At 42.6% G+C, this 27,155-nt stretch overlaps 2 protein-coding genes across 2 annotated transcripts; one reads left to right on the forward strand and one right to left on the reverse strand.

Annotated features, from left to right (window-relative positions):
• Nucleotides 1-16,168: 16,168 nt before the first annotated feature.
• Nucleotides 16,169-17,124, reverse strand: LOC120034464 (hemoglobin subunit beta-1-like). The gene is made up of 3 exons (XM_038981037.1): nt 16,968-17,124; nt 16,519-16,741; nt 16,169-16,365 (listed from the first exon to the last, which is right to left on the reverse strand). Exons 1-3 carry the CDS (start codon nt 17,057-17,059, stop codon nt 16,237-16,239), a joined length of 444 nt encoding a protein of 147 aa, XP_038836965.1. The 5' UTR covers nt 17,060-17,124; the 3' UTR covers nt 16,169-16,236.
• A 1,792-nt stretch (nt 17,125-18,916) lies between these two features.
• Nucleotides 18,917-19,801, forward strand: LOC120034130 (hemoglobin subunit alpha-like). The gene is made up of 3 exons (XM_038980573.1): nt 18,917-19,077; nt 19,280-19,487; nt 19,597-19,801. The coding sequence occupies exons 1-3, from the start codon at nt 18,983-18,985 to the stop codon at nt 19,723-19,725; spliced, it is 432 nt and encodes a 143-aa protein (XP_038836501.1). The 5' UTR covers nt 18,917-18,982; the 3' UTR covers nt 19,726-19,801.
• The last annotated feature ends 7,354 nt before the right edge of the window (nt 19,802-27,155 follow it).

Genomic DNA, 27,155 nt, shown 5'->3' on the forward strand with positions numbered 1-27,155 from the left:
GCCATATGTTACTCTGGAACTGTTACCCCCATTTCATTTCAAATGGGTTCCCAATGGGATGAAATATTTGGGTATTAATAAGTTGAGCTTAAATTTGGAGGAAGTGATTTTGATTTGATCCACTACTAGTCAAGATTTAGACCAATGTAGAAAAGATAAAACTTTCTTCATGGGGAAAGATCAACGTGATTAAAATGGTTGTAGTCCCACAATTTAATTATATCTCTGCAAATCTCTATGAATAATCCAGACCAGTATTTTAAACAATATGACAAATGTACTAAATACTTTTTGTGGGATAGGAAAAACCCCAGGATTAATATGAAGAAGATGTGCTCACCAAGGGATGTAGGAGGCTTGGCTTTACCAGATATTACATTGTCCAGTCTATAATTTGAAATGGCTAAATTGGTGAAGCATTGGGGCAAAAGGGATACTGGCTTGGATTGGATAACAATAGAACGGGAACTAAGTTATCCTTTCACTCCTGTTGATACTCTGTCACATAGTCTTACAGGGCAGAGGTCTGTTGAAACTCCCAACCCAATTTTGTTACACTCAAAAGAGGTGTGGAGAACAGTACTCAAGATATTTGTGAATTTCACATCTAAAACAAGGATACTCATCATTGTGGCAAAATCCTAGACTACGGATAGGAAAGAAGTCTGTGTACTGGACAGTGGCTAATGAAAGGAATTCATACTATAGGTGATCTGTACAATGAAGATGTTTTAATGTCATACTCAGATTTGGTACAAAATATTTACAATTGAGAGAATGTTTGTTAACCGGCTATCAACGAAATCCAGGAAAGAACCCAATAGCTGAGTATTTGGAATTACCCAAACATAAAGCAGCCATTTTCTACTCAATATTTAGTCATCTGCAGAGTAAAGACTGTCAAAACCTCAGAACAATATGGCAAATTGACCTAAAGTGTGAAATTGAGGATGATACCTGTTTGAAGATCTTGTCCAGCTCAGGGAGGAACATAATGGAAGCCAGGTGGAAACTTACTCAAAATAAGATACTATATAGGTTTTATTGGACTCCAGCAAGGCTTCATAAGATGGGGCTGACCAACAATTCTCTGTGTCTGAAATTCCAAAAAGACACTGGGACATTTTGACACGCAATATGGAAATATACATTAGTGCTACCTTTCTGGAAGGATGTTTTGAAATACTTGGAGGGTTGGATGGTTGGGGTTAATGGTTGGGGTTAATAATTCCAATAATAGCCATTTGATTACCTGTTCAGGAGTCTTATGGCTTGGGGATTAAAGCTGTTGATAAGCCTTTTGGTCCTAGACTTGGCGCTCCGGTACTGCTTGCCATGGTGTAGCAGATAGAAAAGTCTATGACTGGGGTGGCTGGGGTCTTTGACAATTTTTAGGGCCTTCCTCTGACACCGCCTGGTGTAGAGGTCCTGGATGGCAGGAAGTTTAGCCCCAGTGATGTACTGGGCCGTACGCACTACCTTCTGTAGTGCCTTGCGTTCGGAGGCCGAGCAGTTGCCGTACCAGTCAGTGATGCAACCAGTCAGGATGCTCTCGATGTTGCAGCTGTAGAACCTTTTGAGGATCTGAGGACCCATGCCAAATATTTTTAGTTTCCTGAGGGGGAATAGGCTTTGTCGTGCCCTCTTTACGACTGTTGTGTGTGTTTGGACCATGATCGTTTGTTGGTGATGTGAACACCAAGGAACTTGAAGCTCTCAACCTGCTCCACTACAGCCCCATCAAATCAAATCAAATCGGGGCGCCAACTACACTCAGACAGGAAGACCACGTCAGCGACTCAACCCACTCAAGTGACGGACCCCTCCTAGGGACGGCATGGAAGAGCACCAGTAAGCCAGTGACTCAGCCCCTGTAATAGGGTTAGAGGCAGAGAATCCCAGTGGAGAGAGGGGAACCGGCCAGGCAGAGACAGCAAGGGCGGTCCGTTGCTCCAGTGCCTTTCCGTTCACCTTCACACTCCTGGGCCAGACTACACTCAATCATATGACCTACTGAAGAGATGAGTCTTCAGTAAAGACTTAAAGGTTGAGACCGAGTCTGCGTCTCTCACATGGATTGGCAGACCATTCCATAAAAATGGAGCTCTATAGGAGAAAGCCCTGCCTCCAGCTGTTTTCTTAGAAATTATAGGGACAATTAGGAGGCCTGCGTCTTGTAACCGTAGCGTACGTGTAGGTATGTACGGCAGGACCAAATCGGAAAGATAGGTAGGAGCACGCCCATGTAATGCTTTGTGGGTTAGCAGTAAAACCTTGAAATCAGCCCTTGCCTTAACAGGAAGCCAGTGTAGGGAGGCTAGCACTGGAGTAATATGATCAAATGTTTGGGTTCTAGTCAGGATTCTAGCAGCCATATTTAGCACTAACTGAAGTTTATTTAGTGCTTTATCCGGGTAGCCTGAAAGTAGAGCATTGCAGTAGTCTAACCTAGAAGTGAAAAAGCATGGATTAACTTTTCTGCATCATTTTTGGACAGAAAGTTTCTGATTTTTGCAATGTTACGTAGATGGAAAAAAGCTGTCCTTGAAACAGTCTTGATATGTTTGTCAAAAGAGAGATCAAGGTCCAGAGTAACGCCGAGGTGCTTCACAGTTTTATTTGAGATGACTCTACAACCATCCAGATTAATTGTCAGATTCAACAGAAGATCTCTTTGTTTCTTGGGACCTAGAACAAGCATCTCTGTTTTGTCCGAGTTTAAAAGTAGAAAGTTTGCAGCCATCCACTTCATTATGTCTGAAACACAGGCTTCTAGTGAGGGCAATTTTGGGGCTTCACCATGTTTCATTGAAATGTACACCTGTGTGTCATCTGCATAGCAGTGAAAGTTAACATTATGTTTTCGAATTACATCCCCAAGAGGTAAAATATATAGTGAAAACAATAGTGGTCCTAAAACGGAACCTTGAGGAACACCGAAATGTACAGTTGATTTGTCAGAGGACAAACCATTCACAGAGACAAATTGATATCTTTCCCGACAGATAAGATCTAAACCAGGCCAGAACTTGTGTAGACCAATTTGGGTTTCCAATCTCTCCAAAAGAATGTGGTTATCGGTGGTATCAAAAGCAGCACTAAGGTCTAGGAGCACGAGGACAGATGCAGAGCCTCGGTCTGACGCCATTAAAAGGTAATTTACCACCTTCACAAGTGCAGTCTCAGTGCTATGATGGGGTCTAAAACCAGACTGAAGCATTTCGTATACATTGTTTGTCTTCAGGAAGGCAGTGAGTTGCTGCGCAACAGCTTTTTCTAAAATTATAGAGAGGAATGGAAGATTCGATATAGGCCGATAGTTTTTTAATATTTTCTGGGTCAAGGTTTGGCTTTTTCAAGAGAGGCTTTATTACTGCCACTTTTAGTGAGTATGGTACACATCCGGTGGATAGAGAGCCGTTTATTATGTTCAACATAGGAGGGCCAAGCACAGGAAGCAGCTCTTTCAGTAGTTTAGTTGGAATAGGGTCCAGTATGCAGCTTGAAGGTTTAGAGGCCATGATTATTTTCATCATTGTGTCAAGAGATATAGTACTAAAACACTTGAGTGTATCCCTTGATCGTAGGTCCTGGCAGTGTTGTGCAGACTCAGGACAACTGAGCTTTGGAGGAATACGCAGATTAAAAGGGGAGTCCGTAATATGCTTTCTAATGATCATGATCTTTTCCTCAAAGAAGTTAATGAATTTATTACTGCTGAAGTGAAAGCCATCATCTCTAGGGGAATGCTGCTCTTTAGTTAGCTTTGCGACAGTATCAAAAATGCATTTTGGATTGTTCTTATTTTCCTCAATTAAGTTGGAAAAATAGGATGATCGAGCAGCAGTGAGGGCTCTTCGATACTGCACGGTACTGTCTTTCCAAGCTAGTCGGAAGACTTCCAGTTTGGTGTGGCGCCATTTCCGTTCCGATTTTCTGGAAGCTTGCTTCAGAGCTCGGATATTTTCTGTATACCACGGAGCTCTTTTCTTATGACAAATGTTTTTAGTTTTTAGGGGTGCAACTGCAAGGTTAAATTGAGTTCCTCAGTTAGGTGGTTAACTGATTTTTGTCCTCTGACGTCCTTGGGTAGGCAGAGGGAGTCTGGAAGGGCATCAAGGAATCTTTGGGTTGTCTGAGAATTTATAGCACGACTTTTGATGCTCCTTGGTTGGGGTCTGAGCAGATTATTTGTTGCGATTGCAAACATAATTAAATGGTTGTCCAATAGTCCAGGGTTATGAGGAAAAACATTAAGATCCACAACATTTATTCCATGGGACAAAACTAGGTCCAGAGTATGACTGTGCCAGTGAGTAGGTCCGGAGGCATGTTGGACAAAACCCACTGAGTCGATGATGGCTCCGAAAGCCTTTTGGAGTGGGTCTGTGGACTTTTCCATTTGAATATTAAAGTCACCAAAAATTTGAATATTATCTGCTATGACTACAAGGTCCGATAGGAATTCAGGGAACTCAGTGAGGAACGCTGTATATGGCCCAGGAGGCCTGTAAACAGTAGCTATAAAAAGTGATTGGGCAGGCTGCATAGATTTCATGACTAGAAGCTCAAAAGACAGAAACGTCGTTTTTTTTTGGTAAATTGAAATTTGCTATCGTAAATTGTTAGCAACACCTTCACCTTTGCGAGATGCACGGGGAATATGGTCACTAGTGTAACCAGGAGGTGAGGCCTCATTTAACACAGTAAATTCATCAGGCTTAAGCAATGTTTCAGTCAGGCCAATCACATCAAGATTATGATCAGTTCATTGACTTTAACTGCCTTGGAAGTGAGGGATCTAACATTAAGTAGCCCTATTTTGAGATGTGAGGTATCACGATCTCTTTCAATAATGTCAGGAATGGAGGAGGTCTTTATTCTAGTGAGATTGCTAAGGCGAACACCGCCATTCTCATCAATGAGAATAGGGATAGTTTGTTATTCTGGCACCACCCGGCCAGGTCTCTGACCTCCTCCCTATAGGCTAATCTTCAACAAAAAGGGTCAGATGACAATTAGGGTAAAGAAGAAATAAATCTATTGAAGATCGGTGATCAGGCCTACCACTGTTGTGTCGTCTGCAAACTTAATGATGGTGTTGGAGTTGTTCCTGGCCACCCCGTTGTGGGTGAACAGGGAGTACAGGAGGGGACTGAGCACGCACCCCTGTGGGGCTACAGTGTTGAGGATCAGAGTGGCGGATGTGTTCCTACCTACCCTCACCACCTGGGGGCGGCCCGTCAGGAAGTCCAGGATCCAGTTGGAAAGGGAGGTGTTTAGTCCCAGGATCCTTAGCTTATTGATGAGCTTTGAGGGCACTATGGTGTTGAACACTGAGCTGTAGTCAATTAATAGCATACTCACGTAGGTTTTCCTTTTGTCCAGGTGTGAAATGGCAGTGTGGAGTGCAATAGAGATTGCATCATCTGTGGATCTGTTTGGGCGGAATGCAAATTGGAGTGGGTCTAGGGTTTCTGGGATAATGGTGTTAATGTTTATTTATTTATTTAACCTTTATTTAACCAGGTAGGCTAGTTGAGAACAAGTTCTCATTTGGAACTGCGACCTGGCCAAGATAAAGCAAAGCAGTTCGACACATACAACAACATAGCGGTACACATGGAATAAACAGACATACAATTAATTATACAGTAGAAAAATCTATATACAGCATGTGCAAATGAGGTAGGATAAGAGAGGTAAGGCAATAAATAGGCCATGGTGGCAATGTAATTACAATATAGCAATTAAACACTGGAATGGTAGGATTTGCAGGAGATGAATGTGCAAGTTGAGATACTGGGGTGCAAAGGAGCAAAATAAATAAATAAATACAGTATGGGGATGAGGTAGATTGGATGGGCTATTTACAGATGAGCTATGTACAGGTGCAGTGATCTGTGAGCTGCTCTGACAGCTGGTGCTTAAAGCTAGTGAGGGAGGTAAGAGTCTCCAGCTTCAGAGATTTTTGCAGTTTGTTCCAGTCATTGGCAGCAGAGAACTAGAAGGAGAGGCGGCCAAAGGAAGAATTGGCTTTGGGGGTGACCAGTGAGATATACCTGCGGGAGTGCGTGCTATGGGTGGGCGCTGCTATGGTGACCAGTGAGCTGAGATAAGGCGGGGCTTTACCTAGCAGAGACTTGTAGATGACCTGGAGCCAGTGGGTTTGGCTACGAGTATGAAGCGAGGGCCACCCAACAGGAGTATACAGGTCGCAGTGGTGGGTAGTATATGGGGCTTTGGTGACAAAACGGATGGCACTGTGATAGACTACATCCAATTTGTTGAGTAGAGTGTTGGAGGCTATTTTGTAAATGACATCGCCGAAGTTGAGGATTGGTAGGATGGTCAGTTTTACAAGGGTATGTTTGGCAGCATGAGTGAAGGATGCTTTGTTGCGAAATATAAATGCCGATTCTAGATTTCATTTTGGATTGGAGATGTTTAATGTGAGTCTGGAAGGAGAGTTTACAGTCTAACCAGACACCTAGGTATTTGTAGTTGTCCACATATTCTAAGTCAGAACCGTCCAGAGTAGTGATGCTGGACGGGCAGGCAGGTGCGGGCAGCGATCGATTGAAGAGCATGCATTTAGTTTTACTTGCATTTAAGAGCAGTTTGAGGCCACGGATGTGAGCCATTACCCGCCTTTCAAAGCACTTCATGGCTACGCACGTGAGTGCTGCGGGTCTGTAGTCATTTAGGCAGGTTATCTTAGTGTTCTTGGGCACAGGGACTATGGTGGTCTGCTTGAAACATGTTGGTATTACAGACTCAATCAGGGACATGTTGAAAATGTCAGTGAAGACACCTGCCAGTTGGTCAGCACATGCTCGGAGTACACGTCCTGGTAATCCGTCTGGCCCCGCGGCCTTGTGAATGTTGACCTGTTTAAAGGTCTTTCTAACATCGGCATGATCACAAAGTCATCCGGAACAGCTGATGCTCTCATGCATGTCTCAGTGTTGCTGGCCTCGAAGCGAGCACAGAAGTTATTTAGCACGTCTGGTAGGCTCGTGTCACTGGGCAGCTCGCGGCTGTGCTTCCCTTTGTAATCTGTAATAGTTTGCAGGCTCTGCCACATAAGACGAGCGTCGGAGCCGGTGTAGTCCGATTCAATGTTAGTCCTGTATTGATGCTTTGCATGTTTGATGGTTCGTCGGAGGGCAGAGCAGGATTTCTTATAAGCTTCTAGGTTAGAGTCCCGCACCTTGAAAGCGGGACTCTAACCTCTACCCTTTAGCTCAGTGCGAGTGTTGCCTGTAATCCATGGCTTCTGGTTGGGGTATGTACGTACAGTCACTGTGGGAACGACGTCCTTGATGCACTTATTGATGAAGCAAGTGACTGATGTGGTGTACTCCTCAATGCCATCGGAAGAATTCCGGAACATATTCCAGTCTGTGCTAGCAAAACAGTCCTGTAGTTTATCAACTGCTTCATCTGATCACTTTTTTATTGACCGAGTCACTGGTGCTTCCTGCTTAAAGTTTTGCTTGTAAGCAGTAATCAGAAGGATAGAATAGTGGTCAGATTTGCCAAATGGAGGGTGAGGGAGAGCTTTGTATGCTTCTCTGTGTGTGGAGTACAGGTGATCTAGAATTTTTTCCCCTCTGGTTGCGCATTTAACATGCTGATCGAAATGAGGTAAAACTGATTTAAGTTTCCCTGCATTAATGTCCCCGGCCACTAGGAGCGCCGTCTCTGGGTGAGCGGTTTCCTGTTTGCTTATTTCCTTATACAGCTGACTGAGTTCGATCTTAGTGCCAGCATCTGTCTTTGGTGGTAAATAAACAGCCACAAAAATATAGATGAAAACTCTCTTGGCAAATAGTGTGGTCTACAGCTTATCATGAGATACTCTACTTCAGGCAGGCAAAACCTAGACTTCCTTAGATTTCGTGCACAAGCTGTTGTTTACAAATATGCACAGACCTCCCCCCTTGTCTTACTGTGCTGTTCTATCTAGCCGGTGCAGCGTATATCCCGCAAGCTGAATATCCATGTCGTCATTCAGCCACGATTTGGTGAAACATAATATATTACAGTTTTTGATGTCCCGTTGGTAAGATATTCGTGATCGTACCTCGTCTAATTTATTGTCCAATGATTGAACGTTGGCAAGTAATACGGACGTAAAGGCAGGTTTTCCACTCGCCGTCGGTGGATCCTTTTGAGGCACCCCGCTCTGTCCTCTGTACCTGTGTCTCTTTCTCTTGCCAATGACGGGGATTTTGGCCTTGTCGGGTGTCTGAAGTACATCCTGTGAGTCCTGCTTGTTGAAGAAAAAATCTTTGTCTAATCCGAGGTGAGTGATCGCTGTCCTGATATCCAGAAGCTCTTTTTTGCCGTAAGATACAGTGGCAGAAACATTATGTACAAAATAAGTTACAAATAATGTGAGAAAAAAAACAGAATAGCACAATTGGTTACGTTCCCGTAAAAGTGCTGCCATTTCTTCTGGCGCCATTTTAGAAAATGTCTCTTGGGCGAAAGAACAGCTGACTCCTACTCTGAAACAGTGGATAGAATCAATGTTGGAGGTAGCATCTTATGATCAAATGCTTGCTAGGATCACTGGAAGAAACAAAAATTCTAGAAGCTGGATGTGTTTTTTTGTCATGCTTCTAAGACTGGGAGGTGATTACTTATGCTTGTGAACCCATTTAGTTCTATATTGTAAACTGTGAAATACTATTTGACTGTGTATATGTGCTATGTTGGAGGATATGTCTTGATGTCATGATCAATGTTTTTATGCTGTACAATGTTATATTTTTGTTTTATTTTTGTTTTATTTGTTTGTTTCTGGAAAAAAAGGAAACAATAAATACGTTACATTTTTTAATAACCCGGAAATATCACATTTACATAAGTATTCAGACCCTTTACTCAGTACTTTGTTGAAGCACCTTTGGCAGCGATTACAGCCTTGAGTCTTCTTGCAAATGTCGCTACAAGCTTGGCACACCTGTATTTGGGGAGTTTCTCCAATTCTTCTCTGCAGATCCCCTCAAGCTCTTTTCAGGTTCGATGGGGAGCGTCGCTGCACAGCTATTTTCAGGTCTCTCCAGAGATGTTCGACCGGGTTCAAGTCCGGGCTCTGGCTGGGCCGCTCAAGGACATTCAGAGACTTGTCCCGAAGCCACTCCTGCGTTTTATTATTTTTATTTAACCTTTGTTTAACTAGGCAAGTCAGTTAAGAACAAATTCTTATTCACAATGACGGCCTACACTGGCCAAACCCAGATGACGCTGGGCCAATTGTATGCCGGCCTATGGGATTCCCAATCATGGCCTGTTGTGATATAGCCTGGATTCGAACCAGGGTGTCTGTAGTGACATTTACATTTACATTTAAGTCATTTAGCAGACGCTCTTATCCAGAGCGACTTACAAATTGGTGCATTCACCTTATGATATCCAGTGGAACAACCACTTTACAATAGTGCATCTAAATCTTTTAAGGGGGGGGGGGGGGGGGGTTAGAAGGATTACTTTATCCTATCCTAGGTATTCCTTAAAGAGGTGGGGTTTCAGGTGTCTCCGGAAGGTGGTGATTGACTCCGCTGACCTGGCGTCGTGAGGGAGTTTGTTCCACCATTGGGGTGCCAGAGCAGCGAACAGTTTTGACTGGGCTGAGCGGGAACTGTACTTCCTCAGAGGTAGGGAGGCGAGCAGGCCAGAGGTGGATGAACGCAGTGCCCTTGTTTGGGTGTAGGGCCTGATCAGAGCCTGAAGGTACGGAGGTGCCGTTCCCCTCACAGCTCCGTAGGCAAGCACCATGGTCTTGTAGCGGATGCGAGCTTCAACTGGAAGCCAGTGGAGAGAGCGGAGGAGCGGGGTGACGTGAGAGAACTTGGGAAGGTTGAACACCAGACGGGCTGCGGCGTTCTGGATGAGTTGTAGGGGTTTAATGGCACAGGCAGGGAGCCCAGCCAACAGCGAGTTGCAGTAATCCAGACGGGAGATGACAAGTGCCTGGATTAGGACCTGCGCCGCTTCCTGTGTGAGGCAGGGTCGTACTCTGCGAATGTTGTAGAGCATGAACCTACAGGAACGGGTCACCGCCTTGATGTTAGTTGAGAACGACAGGCTGTTGTCCAGGATCACGCCAAGGTTCTTAGCACTCTGGGAGGAGGACACAATGGAGTTGTCAACCGTGATGGCGAGATCATGGAACGGGCAGTCCTTCCCCGGGAGGAAGAGCAGCTCCGTCTTGCCGAGGTTCAGCTTGAGGTGGTGATCCGTCATCCACACTGATATGTCTGCCAGACATGCAGAGATGCGATTCGCCACCTGGTTATCAGAAGGGGGAAAGGAGAAGATTAATTGTGTGTCGTCTGCATAGCAATGATAGGAGAGACCATGTGAGGATATGACAGAGCCAAGTGACTTGGTGTATAGCGAGAATAGGAGAGGGCCTAGAACAGAGCCCTGGGGGACACCAGTGGTGAGAGCACGTGGTGCGGAGACAGATTCTCGCCACGCCACCTGGTAGGAGCGACCTGTCAGGTAGGACGCAATCCAAGCGTGGGCCGCGCCGGAGATGCCCAACTCGGAGAGGGTGGAGAGGAGGATCTGATGGTTCACAGTATCAAAGGCAGCCGATAGGTCTAGAAGGATGAGAGCAGAGGAGAGAGAGTTAGCTTTAGCAGTGCGGAGCGCCTCCGTGACACAGAGAAGAGCAGTCTCAGTTGAATGACTAGTCTTGAAACCTGACTGATTTGGATCAAGAAGGTCATTCTGAGAGAGATAGCAGGAGAGCTGGCCAAGGACGGCACATTCAAGAGTTTGAGAGAAAAGAAAGAAGGGATACTGGTCTGTAGTTGTTGACATCGGAGGGATCGAGTGTAGGTTTTTTCAGAAGGGGTGCAACTCTCGCTCTCTTGAAGACGGAAGGGACGTAGCCAGCGGTCAAGGATGAGTTGATGAGCGAGGTGAGGTAAGGGAGGAGGTCTCCGGAAATGGTCTGGAGAAGAGAGGAGGGGATAGGGTCAAGCGGGCAGGTTGTTGGGCGGCCGGCCGTCACAAGACGTGAGATTTCATCTAGAGAGAGAGGGGAGAAAGAGGTCAAAGCACAGGGTAGGGCAGTGTGAGCAGAACCAGCGGTGTCGTTTGACTTAGCAAACGAGGATCGGATGTCGTCGACCTTCTTTTCAAAATGGTTGACGAAGTCATCCGCAGAGAGGGAGGAGGGGGGGGGGGGGGAGGAGGATTCAGGAGGGAGGAGAAGGTGGCAAAGAGCTTCCTAGGGTTAGAGGCAGATGCTTGGAATTTAGAGTGGTAGAAAGTGGCTTTAGCAGCAGAGACAGAAGAGGAAAATGTAGAGAGGAGGGAGTGAAAGGATGCCAGGTCCGCAGGGAGGCGAGTTTTCCTCCATTTCCGCTCGGCTGCCCGGAGCCCTGTTCTGTGAGCTCGCAATGAGTCGTCGAGCCACGGAGCAGGAGGGGAGGACCGAGCCGGCCTGGAGGATAGGGGACATAGAGAGTCAAAGGATGCAGAAAGGGAGGAGAGGTGGGTTGAGGAGGCAGAATCAGGAGATAGGTTGGAGAAGGTTTGAGCAGAGGGAAGAGATGATAGGATGGAAGAGGAGAGAGTAGCGGGGGAGAGAGAGTGAAGGTTGGGACGGCGCGATACCATCCGAGTAGGGGCAGAGTGGGAAGTGTTGGATGAGAGCGAGAGGGAAAAGGATACAAGGTAGTGGTCGGAGACTTGGAGGGGAGTTGCAATGAGATTAGTGGAAGAACAGCATCTAGTAAAGATGAGGTCAAGCGTATTGCCTGCCTTGTGAGTAGGGGGGGAAGGTGAGAGGGTGAGGTCAAAAGAGGAGAGGAGTGGAAAGAAGGAGGCAGAGAGGAATGAGTCAAAGGTAGACGTGGGGAGGTTGAAGTCACCCAGAACTGTGAGAGGTGAGCCATCCTCAGGAAAGGAACTTATCAAGGCGTCAAGCTCATTGATGAACTCTCCAAGGGAACCTGGAGGGCGATAAATGATAAGGATGTTAAGCTTGAAAGGGCTGGTAACTGTGACAGCATGGAATTCAAAGGAGGCGATAGACAGATGGGTCAGGGGAGAAAGAGAGAATGTCCACTTGGGAGAGATGAGGATCCCAGTGCCACCACCCCGCTGACCAGAAGCTCTCGGGGTGTGCGAGAACACGTGGGCAGACGAGGAGAGAGCAGTAGGAGTAGCAGTGTTATCTGTGGTAATCCATGTTTCCGTCAGTGCCAAGAAGTCGAGGGACTGGAGGGAAGCATAGGCTGAGATGAACTCTGCCTTGTTGGCCGCAGATCAGCAGTTCCAGAGGCTGCCGGAGACCTGGAACTCCACGTGGGTCGTGCGCGCTGGGACCACCAGGTTAGAGTGGCAGCGGCCACGCGGTGTGAAGCGTTTGTATGGTCTGTGCAGAGAGGAGAGAACAGGGATAGACAGACACATAGTTGACAGGCTACAGAAGAGGCTACGCTAATGCAAAGGAGATTGGAATGACAAGTGGACAACACGTCTCGAATGTTCAGAAAGTTAAGCTTACGTTGCAAAAATCTTATTGACTAAAATGATTAAAATGATACAGTACTGCTGGCAGGTGAAGTAGGCTAGCTAGCAGTGGCTGCGTTGTTGACTTTGTTTGAAAGTGTAGCTGGCTAGGTAACCTCGATAACTGGCTAGGTAACCTCGATAACCTCGATAATTACTCTAAACTACACAATTATCTTAGATACAAAGACAGCAAAGACAACTATGTATCTAGCTAACACTACACTAATCAAATCGTTCCGTTGTAATGTATTATTAGTTTCTACAGTGCTGCTAGTCGGTAGAAGTTGACTAGCTAGCTAGCAGTTGTTGACTAGGTAGGAGAACGGTGGCGCGGCAACGAAAATAGCTGGCTAGCTAACCTCGATAATTACTCTAAACTGCCCAATTATCTTAGATACAAAGACAGCAAAGACAACTATGTAGCTAGCTAACACTACACTAATCAAATCGTTCCGTTGTAATGTATTTATTAGTTTCTACAGTGCTGCTAGTCGGTAGAAGTTGACTAGCTAGCTAGCAGTTGTTGACTTAGTAGGAGAACGGTGGCGCGGCGCGGCGGACGAAAATAGCTGGCTAGCTAACCTTGATAATTACTCTAAACTACACAATTATCTTAGATACAAAGACAGCAAAGACAACTATGTAGCTAGCTAACACTACACTAATCAAATCGTTCCGTTGTAATGTATTAGTTACAGTGCTGCTAGTCGGTAGAAGTTGACTAGCTAGCTAGCAGTTGTTGACTAGGTAGGAGAACGGTGGCGCGGCGGACGAAAATAGCTGGCTAGCTAACCTCGATAATTACTCTAAACTACACAATTATCTTAGATACAAGGACAGCAAAGACAACTATGTAGCTAGCTAACACTACACTAATCAAGTCGTTCCGTTGTAATGTAATAGTTTCTACAGTGCTGCTATTCGGTAGAAGTTGGCTAGCTGGCTAGCTAGCAGTGTTGACTACGTTAGAAGGACGAAAATAGCTGGCTAGCTAACCTCGATAATTACTCTAAACTACACAATTATCTTTGATACAAAGACGGCTATGTAGCTAGCTAAGAAAAATTGCTCAGATCAAACAAATCAAACCGTTGTACTGTAATGAAATGTAATAAATGTAATATTGCCTGTGGAGCGAAGCGAAGTGCGACTACTCGCTCCAACCCGGAAGTGACGCCTCTTGAAGACCGCTGCGCCACTTGGGCTGTGTCTTGGCTGTGTGCTTAGGGTGGTTTTCCTGTTGGAAGGTGAACCTTTGCCCCAGTCTGAGGTCCTGAGCACTCTGGAGCAGGTTTTCATCAATAATCTCTCTGTACTTTGCTCCTTTCATCTTTCCCTCAATCCTGACTAGTCTCCCAGTTCCGGCTGCTGAAAAATATCCCCACGGCATGATGCTGCCACCACCATGCTTCACCGTAGGGATGGTGCCAGGTTTCCTTCCGACGTGACGCTTGGCATTCAGGCCAAAGAGTTCAATCTTGGTTTCATCAGATCAGATAATAGTGTTTCTCATGGTCTCAGAGTCCTTTAGGTGCCTTTTGGCAACTCCAAGTGGGCTATAATGTTCCTTTTACTGAGGAGTGGCTTCCGTCTGGCAACTCTACCATAAAGGCCTGATTGGTGGAGTGCTGCAGAGATGGTTGTCCTTCTGGAAGGTTCTCCCATCTCCCCAGAGGAACTCTGGAGCTCTGTGAAAGTGACCATCGGGTTCTTGGTCACCTCCCCGACCAAGGCCCTTCTCCCCCGATTGCTCAGTTTGGCCAGGTGGCCAGCTCTAGGAAGAGTCTTGGTGGTTCCAAACTTATTCCATTTAAGAATGATGGAGGCCGCTTTGTTCTTGGGGACCTTCAATGCTGCAGAAATGTTTTGGTACCCTTCCCAAGATCTGTGCCTTGACACAATCCTGTCTCGGAGCTCTACGGACAATTCCGTCGACCTCATGGCTTGGTTTTTGCTCTGACATGAACTGTCAACTGTGGGACCTTTATATAGACAGATGTGTGCCTTTCTAAATCATGTCCCATCTATTGAATTTACCACAGGTAAAGGATGATCAATGGAAACAGGATGCACCTGAGCTCAATTTCGAGTATCATAGCAAAGGGTCTGAATACTTATGTAAATAAGGTATTTCAGTTTTTATTTTTAATACATTTGCAAACATTTCAAAAACCCGTTTTCGCTTTGTCATTATGGGGTAATGTGTGTAGATTGATGAGGAAAAATAATTTAATCAATTTTAGAATAGAATAATTCTAATGTCACAATGTGGAAAAAGACAAGGGGTCTGAATACTTTACGAATGAATTGTATGTTGTGGGGAGACACACGCAGGATCGCGTGATTGATGTCTCTGCTGTAACTGGCCACATAACCGCACAAGGCCATTTATGGAACTATTGTGAAATGGAGCCATCTTGGGAACTTTCCCCCCAGTTGACTGCAGCGTACCAACCTTATTTGCTATCTTGTTGCTATACTGGGACAGACTCAAATCATAGTCTATAGTTTGCACACATATCTTTGTATAATTGTATTAAATATTTCAAAGAATCAGGACTCAAACAACCTTGTTTAACATGAAAATATGAAGGTGTTACACCGTGTTGTCATCGTACATGTTACATTTCAGATTTGAAGGCAATTCATTATCAGTGAGAGAAGGCTACGTTTGCTTGGCAGATCTCAGGAGCTTGTTGGTATTCCAATAGGCCTATGTAGTAGCGGCCTATAAAACCAACAACGATGTTATTACCATTGTTGCTTTAGTAAACAGCTGGTTTATTCATTATCAATCGACAATGATCAAGAGCTCGTTCATGATTTTCAATGAATAAGATTTGACTGCTTATTTGACCAAATCACAGACTTGACTACAGGTAAACCTAGGTTGTGTAGACAATCACTTTGACTATGTCTGCAAATAGCCTATTGATTCGGCTTCTTATGCTTTACCCAATAATGGACTAAATCACAGATCGAGCACATCATGGAAACATTGAGGCAAAAAGTACATACACACAGTAGCCTAGTGGCATAATATAACTCAATTGATTGAACATGAAATTGAGTTCAATATGATTGAAACAGCCTACATACATGGGCATATAAAGGCTATGTTTTAATACAGTCATCTCGGTTTTCGTTTGAAGCATAATTGTATCCTACACTTGTTTATAACAATTGCAGATACTTCGGCAATTTTTTTTTTTTTTTTGTCAGCTTCGTTCTGATGTTATCCGCAGTCACAGACAGACTAAACATCTTGATTCTATGTTTAGCAGAGATCTTCTGTAATTGAAGGGACGCGGATGGGCAAAAAGCATCTAACCATGTACTTCGGCTGCTCTATTAGTGGTCTGGATTACTCGTAGATGTGCAAAGGTTTTTAAGAGCGTTTTTAATTAAATGCCACGTTACCAATGAGGCCTCTGGGAAACGACTCGGCTAAGTAGATTGTAGTAAGGGTCATAAGGTTACGAAGGCTCTGGGAAACTCCACTTCCAAATAGGGTATAGCCTAAAATATTGATGTTAAGATTTTTGTGGTTGAACTGTTCCTACTCCCCCCCCCCCCCCACCATATTTTTAAAAAACTATTTGTATAAATACAAATACAATGGTTTGTGTCGATGTCTTTATTTTCAATCAGGCAGGGATGTCAGAACATAATAACTTGTCTGGGGTGCATTTAGAAGTACCGACTGCCCATTGCTGCGACAACCACTTTCATGAACTTCTGCCAGGTTGCTTGGATTTCAGGAGTGAAAGCGGCTCCGAACTTGGCGGCAATGACAATTGTGAGGACGTCAGCCAACACCTGTGGACAAAAGACAAAGGAGGAAGATGTTAAATTAGACTGACGGTTTTGTTTTACCTTTGGAATTAGACGTGTTGCTCTGATTGTTATGTGTGTAGGCTTACATCAGTAAACCCTAAAATATAAGCCTATTTCTCAAGACAGAAGGCATACCCTGAAATTGTCGGGGTCAACGAAGAGTTTGTTAGCGTGGGTCTCGCTCAGTGACTTGTATGTGGCCAAGATGTTGCCCATGTTCTTCACAGCTTTATCCAGAGCTCCACACACGACCTTGCCGTGAGCAGCAACTTTGGGGTTGCCCATGATTGCTGCGGCAGTGGACACATCTCCGAAAGAGCCGAAATAACGCTGAGTCCAGGGGTAGACGATCAGGACTCTGTCATTGCAAGAACACCGAAATATGTGGATTATTTTCAAATCTATTTCAATTATATGCCTAGTTAATAATCTAATATGCGCCGTTCAAACTTAATAACAACTCAATATTAATAGTAATGATAAGATAACAGGACAAGTATAATAGTGTTATAATTACTCATGATCATCTCCACTATAAATTATATTAGATGATATATTTGAATGAGGCTGAAGCCATGACCTACCTTGCCAGAGCCAGTGGTCCGACCTCATTGATATCTACTTTGCCCCAGACAGCACTGATGGTGCTCTTCTCGGCGTCTGTCCAGTCAACCATGTTGTCAGTGTTTGTTTTCCGGTTTTGCAACAAGATAAAACAAATTGTCTTGTGTAGGGAGACACTTTGTCTGCAACTTATATTTATGAGTGCACTCCGCCCACTGGAGGCGGCGCATATGATTGGCTCTGGTAAATATTAGTATTGGCCAAGTGAGCGCTTCAGCTCTCGAACTTGATGACATCAATTCTAATCATTTATCTGTTAAACAGTAAATGTTAATTTATTAATTGTTACAGAATCAAGTCTGTAGGTTAGATCCTAAAAGCTGGAAGCATATGTAAATAGGCATATACAATTTTCTAGATTACCAACGTTTCAAAATTCGCATGATCACTATCTAAAACAGTTGTAATTTATCCAACTGATGCAAGAATAAAAGCAAGGTTATGGCAAAACGCTTCCGAAGATTACATGTCCTTCATTGCAGTGTATAAGGCTATACAAATGAAAAAATAGAAAGACGCAATCAAATAAAACAAATATGAATTAGGAACATGTGATAATTCCAGCCAATTCCGGCCTACTATTTGGCACAGTTTCTTATCTACGACAAAATGATGCCTGCCTTTTTTTTATCGGGGTATTCAGACCGGACACGCCCATTTTAAGTGATTAATTTCAAGACATTACATATGATAAGCAGGAATGTCCTGTATTATTTGCAGATAGGTGTGTACCCATGTCCTCGCATGACCTCTGTCTTCCTCTGACTTTTTTTTTTCGATCATTCGAAGTCCAATCAACCTTTTTAATTGGGAATCATATCCAACTTCCAACCCCAGAGTAGTCATATAACTGACTTGCCTCGTTAAATAAAGGTTAAATAAGAAATAAAAATGTGAAACACGTCACTTTGAATAAATATTTTCCAATTGAACGCAGGTCTTTGAAGGTGGATCTGATTTTTACAATATAATTTACCAATGTAATATATATTAAATAACTCTACAATCAAATATATAGACTACCTTTAATTATTTAACATGATGTAGGATAGAACAAAGTTTGCGTCATAATCTAGGCCAATACAATTTCAAATAGCCAATGAACTATTAATGAAATATTTGTATATTTTGGCAAAATAAGCTTTATCTTTTGAATTAACTTATTGGAAATATATGCTCGATTAGGCTACTCTGAAAGATGTCCTTTTATGCAACGAAAAAATAAATAGTAATAATTATCTTTATAAAAAAATTGTAAAATAGTTGACATATTTTTCATCTGGTGCAATTGATTTAAATGCATTACATTCAGAATATCAAATTGTAGGCTACAAAAAGAAACAAAAAGTTAATTAGGCCCTAATGATGGATATTATTAGAAACATAGCCCTATGACATCTTATTGAAGGGTTTAATATGGAAATTCAAACTTAATATTTCATAAACGCCAAAATTATTATTTAACGTTATTTAGGATATAAAATGAAATTGCCAATTAACTATAAATGAAATATTTGGCTATTTTGGCAAAAGCAGCTGCAACTTTAGAATATAATATTGGAAATATACGCTTGATTACACTGAAATAATACGTTTTATGCAACAAAAAGAATAATCTTTATCAATCAAACTGTAAAATTGTTGCATCTGGTAGGCCTACAATTAATATGCATTGCGCAAAAGAACAAAATGAATGATGGATATTATTAGAAACATAGCCCTCTGACATCTTATTGAAGTTTTTAATATAAAAACTCTAACTTAATATTTGATAAGCCACAAAAAAAGCTTAATATTTGATAACCAGATCTTACTCTTGGATTTTGACCAAGATGGTTGCAGTGTAGGGGGAGTGTACCCTAGTAGCTGGGCGTGTCTGCCGCTCTACTGTAATATAAAGGGACCTAGTTGTATAGGCAGTCATCTTCAGTTCATTTCTCGTAGATTTAACACACGTCAATCAATAAGGAGCAAAATGAGTCTGACAGCAAAGGACAAATCTGTGGTCAAGGCCTTCTGGGGCAAGATTAGTGGAAAGGCAGATGTCATCGGCGCTGAGGCTTTGGGAAGGTAAGCCTTGTTAATGAAAGAATGATGAGAATGGTTGTGTTTAACCTGCTGACAGCGGCCTATGTGCATTTGAACATTAAGTCAACTACTTTCATTACATTGTAGACAGACGATGGGAGAAAAACGATATGCGTAAAGCTTAGAAGTTCAGCATCTAATACAAAGGCCTATAATAGGAACTATTCTGTACCTTCCTTTGCAGGATGCTGACTGCTTACCCCCAGACTAAGACCTACTTCTCCCACTGGGCAGACCTGAGCCCCGGCTCTGCCCCAGTCAAGAAGCATGGAGGCGTCATCATGGGTGCAATTGGTAATGCTGTCGGACTAATGGACAACCTCGTGGGTGGACTGAGTGCTCTCAGCGATCTGCACGCCTTCAAGCTGCGCGTTGACCCTGGAAACTTCAAGGTTTGCCCCCAGATAACCTATTTTCTTTATATTGATCACTCTCGACATCAACTCTGTCTGTTGCTATGGCTTAATCCTTCAATATTAACTTTGAAAATATACTTTTCAGATTCTGTCCCACAACATCCTTGTCACCCTGGCTATTCACTTCCCTGGGGATTTCACTCCCGAAGTGCACATTGCTGTGGATAAATTCCTTGCAGCCTTGTCCGCTGCCCTGGCTGACAAATACAGATAAGACCATCATGCAAGTCCAAAATTGGACTCCAGTTCCCGCTCTGTTGTTATCACAAAATAAACAGGCAATGAATGAAGTTATGTCCTCTGTGTCCTTATTCCACCACAGTTCACCATCAAAGTCATAATTTCATCACTATCAACATCTAGATTGAATACATTGAATGAAGAAAAGAATGGATTAAGTACTAAATAGTGCTTTGGGCGCACCATCCACTAGCTCACTATGTTCTTCTCCATAACTTTGGATAGCCTATCTAATACGTGTAACATGAATTTTGCTGACCTCATTTAATATTTGATGAATATGGAGTAGTTCCAGATAGGGGTTGGTAAACTGAATGGGCTATAGGAAGACGGTAGAGGCACAATGAAAACCTATTCAGAGATGAACAAATATGTATTTTAGACCTACATGAATTTAAAATATTTTAATAACTTTTAAAAACGGTAAAAACAAAACAAGATACTTAATAGAATAGGCTATTTTGTATTTTCAATGCAGTGAATTTGGTTGGGGAAGTGAAATCGACTTCGAAAAACGAACAGGTTGTGTTTTTCTGTATATACCACGCACTCAATCTGGAAGTTCCGTGCCTCGACTTTCTTTCAACCAAAACACCTTTCGCCTCCGTGGGATTTTGTAGTTTATTTTGATATATTAGTATTTAGTATTTTTTTAATTTTGTAATAATAAAGTATCCTTGCGCATCTCTGAACCTAAATGTCTGTAAGTTAAATGGTTTTACTATTTCGTACAAACATGTATTTTTTTATACATTTGTGGAGATTTAGTCTCGTAAGCCTACTAGTAGGATAGTCTCTCGGGTTTTTGTTGGACGCCCTTTATCCTGATCGTTTTAACGCGCAGGCTTGGTTTTACATGAAAGCATTTAAATTCATATGCAGTTTTGCACCGCAAACAGTGTACTCACTGTACACGTCAGAACCGTGGGATAAAAATAAATGGTGGATATAAACAGACAATGAAAGCTCTTACAATATTAGATTATTACATTTCTCTAAAACAGGTTATAGGTTGTTTGTGCACCACCAAGTTAGAACAGAAGAGGACTGGCCACCCCTCATAGCCTGGTTCCTCTCTTGGTTTCTTCCTAGGTTCCGGCCTTTCTAGGGAGTTTTTCCTAGCCACCGTGCTTCTACACCTGAATTGCTTGCTGTTTGGGGTTTTAGGCTGTGTTTCTGTACAGCACTTTGTGACATCAGCTGATGTAAGAAGGGCTTTATAAATTTGATTGATTGTTGGATTGAACAGTATGCGAAATTAAGAGGTGAAAATAGACCAAATTATTAGGGTGAGGCACATTGAAGCCGTTTGGGTCTTTACCTGTCAAAAAAGATACACGACATATAATACAATTATATAATAGAATGTTGTGTGTGCTGAACTTGCACGTGCAAGCCAAGCACCACAACTACTATCAGTAGCACTGTCAAAGCTGTACAAAACAATTTGCCAAACAGGCAGAGATCAGGCCACGACCGATGTGTTTACAATACCGCTTTGGAGAAAATATAACACATTATTAGGGTGAGGCACATGGGCTACTAACATCTTAATACACAACATTCACTAAGTATTACTTTCTTAGCTACAGTATACATTTCTCCCTTGCACATTACATAATTTATGCAGCAGCATACAAGACATGTTTGGATTCACCTTGTGAAGGTAGCGCAGCGGTCCTTGGTTGGCACATGTTGTCATCAAACTTTGTTATCAAAGTCTGCCATTTTCTGGATTTATGGTGGGAACTCGGGAAACACAGCCACTCCATTGAATAGCAGGCTAACGTTAGTGGTTTCTTTGCAACGCTTGCAGTTATCCACTGATTCCTTCCAAACGACTCATTGTTGAATTTGCGATTTCCAACTTGTTGTGTAATCTTAATGTCCAATGGCCGATGAGCATGTTTTCTATAATTTCTCTTCATTATTTCTCTTCATATGACAATGATTACAAAGGATTTGCCAGTAGATTGTCAACTTGATGACAACTGATGACTGATGATCCAACACAGTCTCACATTCAATTCGCGCATATATGTACAAAATGTATTTCAGCAGATTTCGTGCGTTGTTGTGCATTTTTGGGGTGGTTCAATTCGTTTGAAAATACACGAATTTCTGTGCTACTTAATTCGTGCGAAAAGACACGAATTTAACCAGTAGGCGACACACAAGCCGTTGCAACAACCATGTAGACGCGATAATTTGTATTTCATTTTTGTTCTTCTTAATGGCTAATTCAACGTCATGAATATACAGAAATGTTGTCTTTGTTTAACCATGTTTTAAAATGTGTCGTTGTATGCCTATATGTACTGTTTTAGACTTGCTGAACAGAATTTTTGAGAAAAGACGCACATTTACGTGCGACTTAATTCGTGGGAAATATTGTTTTATTAATTAATTAACCTTTAACGAGTCACCAACCCGGATCCGGGATCACCCCCCACTCCCCCCCCACTGAGTAGCATAGCTAGCATAGCGTCACAAGTAAATTGTAGCATCTAAATATCATTAAATCACAAGTCCAAGACACCAGATGAAAGATACAGATCTTGTGAATAAAGCCACCATTTCAGATTTTTAAAATGTTTTACAGGGAAGACACAATATGTAAATCTATTAGCTAACCACGTTAGCAAAAGACACAATTTTTTTACTCCAACAGTTTTTTCCTGCGTCAGTAGCTATCACTAATTCGACTAAATAAAAATATATATAGCCACTAACCAAGAAACAACTTCATAATGTGACAGTCTGCTAACATATTTATGGTATAGCATAGTTTTTTTTTGAAAAATGTGCATTTTTCAGGTATAAATCACAGTTCTACATTGCAGCTGCAATCTGAAATAGTGCCGACACAGCCAGAACAATTACAGAGACCAACGTCATATAACTAATTACTTATCTTAAAACATTTCAGAAAAATACACAGCGTACAGATATTGAAAGCCCAACATCTGGTGAATCCAAACAATATTTCAGATTTATTAAATGTTTTATAGCGAAAACAAAATGTAGCGCTAAATTAGCATAGCCACGCCAGCCAGAACCAGCTGGGCGCCCACGACCAGTTCACATGCACGACAGATATATGAAATAACATCGTAAATTGGGTCTTACTATTGCTGATCTTTCATCAGAATGTTGATCAAGGTGTCCTTAGTCCTGATGAGTCGTTCAATCCATTCATAATGGCAACTTTCCCTCTTCATTTAGCATAGGTACTGGTCGACTGGCACGGATCTGTCCAAAGTAAAAAAAGTCACAGAACGGAACACGGCAAAACTCCCGAAAAAATTCAAATAATCTGATTAAACTATATTGAAAAAACATACATTACGATGATATGGTCACATGTATCAAACAAACTTCGAGACGGAGATAGTTTTCATCCGTAACGGCAGCAAAACAGTAGACAATCGCACCTCCAAATCGCGCGATTCAGAGAACCGGAAGTTGTCGGTCACGCCAAAGAAATAGGTCTTATTTCACGTCAGTACAAGATAAACAAAAAATTTCTCCTCTGACGTCCTCTTGACACCCAGAGGAAGACGAATGAAGTGTGTTTCGGGTCATAGGTGGCGTGACCATATATAGGCAGAGCGTTGAAGCGAGCATACACATCTTGCATTCTTCTTCTTGGTCAGGGAAAGTGCTGTCAAATGACTTCTGTTTCACTCAGAGACAAAATTGAAACGGTTTTAGAAACTAGAGATTGTTTTCTATCCAATGGTATTAATTATATGCATATAGTAAGAGCAATAATTGAATAAGAGGCAGTTTAATCTGTAGAGCAAATTATGCTAATGCGAAAACAGCACCCCCTGTATTCTCAAGAAGTTTTGCCAATGCTGTTTTCTGTGCTTGATTTCGCTTAATACTTTGGATACTGTTGCACTTGTAATCAGAACGCCTTTTTGTCATGTAGGCAACCATACACGATTTTCTTCATAACCCATTTCATATTTCGTGGAGCCTAAATTACACCATTTTCTTCATAATGCATGTATTACATGTTAAACAGGTTAATGTAAAATAATGAATTATGTTGGCTTACACTTATGGCCTTTCCAAGGCCTTTCCATACCTTAAGGGAACATTTTAGCACTCGCCATATGGTTAGTGAGAAACGCCACATTGCAAATGTACTAGAGGTCCGGCGACGTTTCTAAAATTCGTGGACGGCGTCGGGCCTTGCGCGGGGGAGAGATCTTTCAGGAAGTCATCAAACGAAATCTCTCGGACGTTCGGTTTCCGTTTTATAAAAATAACACATTTTGGTCATTTTTCCGCAGTCTCGGAAATTCCCACCAGAGGGAAAATAAATCATATTGCAAATGTACAAGCACATTGCAAATGCACGTGGCCTTTTCTCCTAAACTTATTTCGAAGACGAAACTTGGTGAGCGTAGGTTTGGCGTAATGGACAGTTGGCCCCGAACAAGATGGTGTCGAGGCCTCAACGCTTTTTGAGTTATGGCCATTTTTCTGGGATTAAAGGTCAAAAACGCAAAGTAGGGTGCTAATTTGACCGCTTCACGTCAAAGTACATACGCATACGGTGTCAGGAAAAAAAGAACCAGCCATTTATCTATCGTAATTTAAGAGAAATCGTACATTGACAAATTGGTAATGTTCACAAAAAGGAGTTTAATTTTTTTTTTTTTTTTACAGATCCAGTTGCAGTGTGATCAGACGAACATTTTTTAAGTGGGTCTCGAAGCTCTGCGAGAATTCTGTGATTTTATGTGATTTTATGAAATAACACACACTCATTTAACCCTCTGTAAATAAGTCAGTTCTTAACATAAAGACTTAAAACTCAATATTATATAAGAGCCTACCCCAAGGAGGATATGTGTTCACTTTCAGCTTCCTATGTCAACCGGAAGTACCTTAAAATGGTGCCATAGGGTCAGTTTCGAAGGGTTAAAAAGGTCAGATCTTTTCAAAACTTCACTTGTGTGATTAGGCAACCCTCATGAACTGTAAATCAGTAATTTCTCTCAACAGATGTCAAAGAAAAGCTCTCACACACACAGCAAGGGTGGAGTGAAAAAGTACGGTGCTTAAAGACACACAAAGCCTGCAATGGCATTACCATTATCTCCAGGCCATGCCGAGTTCAACGAGATGCCCCGCTTGACCGTAGCTCGCTCGGTCTGAGTGCAGCGACAGTGACAAGAAGAAGGACCCAAATGACCCTTTGACCTCAATTTCATATTTTTTTGCTTTTGGGAGACAAAGAGAGAACCGTTAAGGTTAGAAGCACAATTTGACCTCAGGAACGTTCCTAAGGTCCTCCCGATCTGTGCAAGCCTAACATTGACCATGTGGCATTAACCCTTAACAGTTAAAAGAAGGTGTTAACATCAAACAGTTTACAATGACTGTTTGAATACATTGCCTGCTCCCCTAAATTCAACATGAAGCCTATGTGGGTTAATAATGCCTTATGAACCTGTCTTCGATGACAATCCATCAGGCCACTATGAGGTCTACCTGTGTCGATTCTAAGCTTCCTGGAGCAACCGGAAGTGGTTAAATCACCCTAAAAGTGTTTGCCATACCCAACCTGCAGTTTGAGAGAAATAGTGCATTCAACCCTATGTAAATCAGTGAGTTCTTAACGTATAGACTTAAAACTCAGGATTCTGTAAAAGCCTACTCCAATGAGGATATGTGTTTACTTTCAGCTTCCTGTGCCAACCGGAAGTGCCATAATTGGTGTCAAAAGGGCTGTTTCAAAGGGTTAAAAAAGTCAAATCTTTCCAACACTTAATATATGTGAATAGGCAACCCTCATGAACTGTAAATCAGTCATTCATCCCATCAGATTTCAAGGAAAAATTTACACACCCACACAGAAAGGATGGAGTGACATACTGAGGGGCTTAGAGGCAGACAGTGCCTGCAATAGTTACTTTTGTTCAAACTTTTAAAGAACCGTCAGACCTAGAGTTCTGAAACTTTACAAACCTGTTCTAGAGCTCAGGTCGATTAAGCACGGTGAGTTATGTGGCTCTAGAAGTTTCTCGGACCGATTAAAAGCCTCGTGCATTTGCAATGACTTCAATTCATTTTGAGCATTACAAAATGGCGACATTTAGAAAAGTCCCAGAGTTGCAAGACTAGGTGCATTGAAACCGGCTCGGCCCATAGAGACGGACCCCGACATTTCTGTCCGATAGCTCATTCAAGGACCCCGTAGCAAGGCATGGAAATAAGTGGAATTTCAGCACCAATTAAGGTTTTGCTCGGGCACCGAATGACCTATCGAGCCGAAACTTGGGATTCGAGGTCGCCTCACATAGGGCTAAACATAATGTGAGAACTGGACCCGCAGCTAGAACATAACTACGTATTATTTGTTTTATTATGGTTTAAATGGAAGGCGCTGTGAATTTCGGGCCTGCTCTGAAATATGTGATAGTTGGCTTCTAAACGAGTTGGAAAAAGTGAGTTTGGAGTCAGATGGTATCAGTTTGGTGTCTGAAAATATCTAATTGACTGATGGACACTGACTTGCTAGTTGACTTTTGTGCATTTGCAATATGTTTCAACAGTGAGGTACCATCACCAAAATCGACATGATGAAATTTAACACAACGAGCGATGGAGAGGAACCACTATCACTGCCCGGCCATCCCGAGGTCATCAGGCCAGTCATTTTTGCATTTCTGCAGTATTTAAGAGAATGCCAAATTCATGGCCAAATTCATGGTACATGCCCATTGAATCCTATTGCAAATGTAACGTTACATTTGCAATATGATGTGATGTTTTTCACTGTTGAATCATATTGCAAATGTAACGTGCATTTGCAATATGTTTAAACAGTGAAAAACCACCAAAATAGCATTCTGAAATCACCACTAAAAATGACATCACCATAGTCTCCAGGCCGTGCCGAGTTCAACGAGATGCCCCGCTTGACCGTAGCTTGCTCGGTCTGAGCGCAGCGACAGTGACAAGAAGATGACCCTTGACCTACATTTCAAGTCTTTTGCTTTTGGGAGACAGAGGGAGAGCCGTTAAGGTTTAGAAGCACAATTTGACCTCAGGAACGTTCCTAAGGTCTCTGTGCAAGCCTAACCTTGACCGTGTGGCATTAACCCTTAACAGTTAAAAGAAGGTGTTTATATCAAACAGTTTACAATGACATCTCACCCCATAGGAGCTCATTGCCTGCACCCCTAAATTCAACCTGAAGCCTATGTGGGTTATGAATGTCTTATGAACCTGTCTTCAATGACAATCCACCAAGCCACTATGAGGTCTACCTGTGTTGATTCTAAGCTTCCTGGAGCAACCGGAAGTGATAAAATCACCCTAAAAGTGTTGCCATACCCAACCAGCAGTTTGTGATATATAGTGCATTCAACCCTGTGTAAA

Source organism: Salvelinus namaycush, chromosome 41, assembly GCF_016432855.1.
Source record: "Salvelinus namaycush isolate Seneca chromosome 41, SaNama_1.0, whole genome shotgun sequence".
NCBI classification, from domain to species: Eukaryota; Metazoa; Chordata; class Actinopteri; order Salmoniformes; family Salmonidae; genus Salvelinus; species Salvelinus namaycush.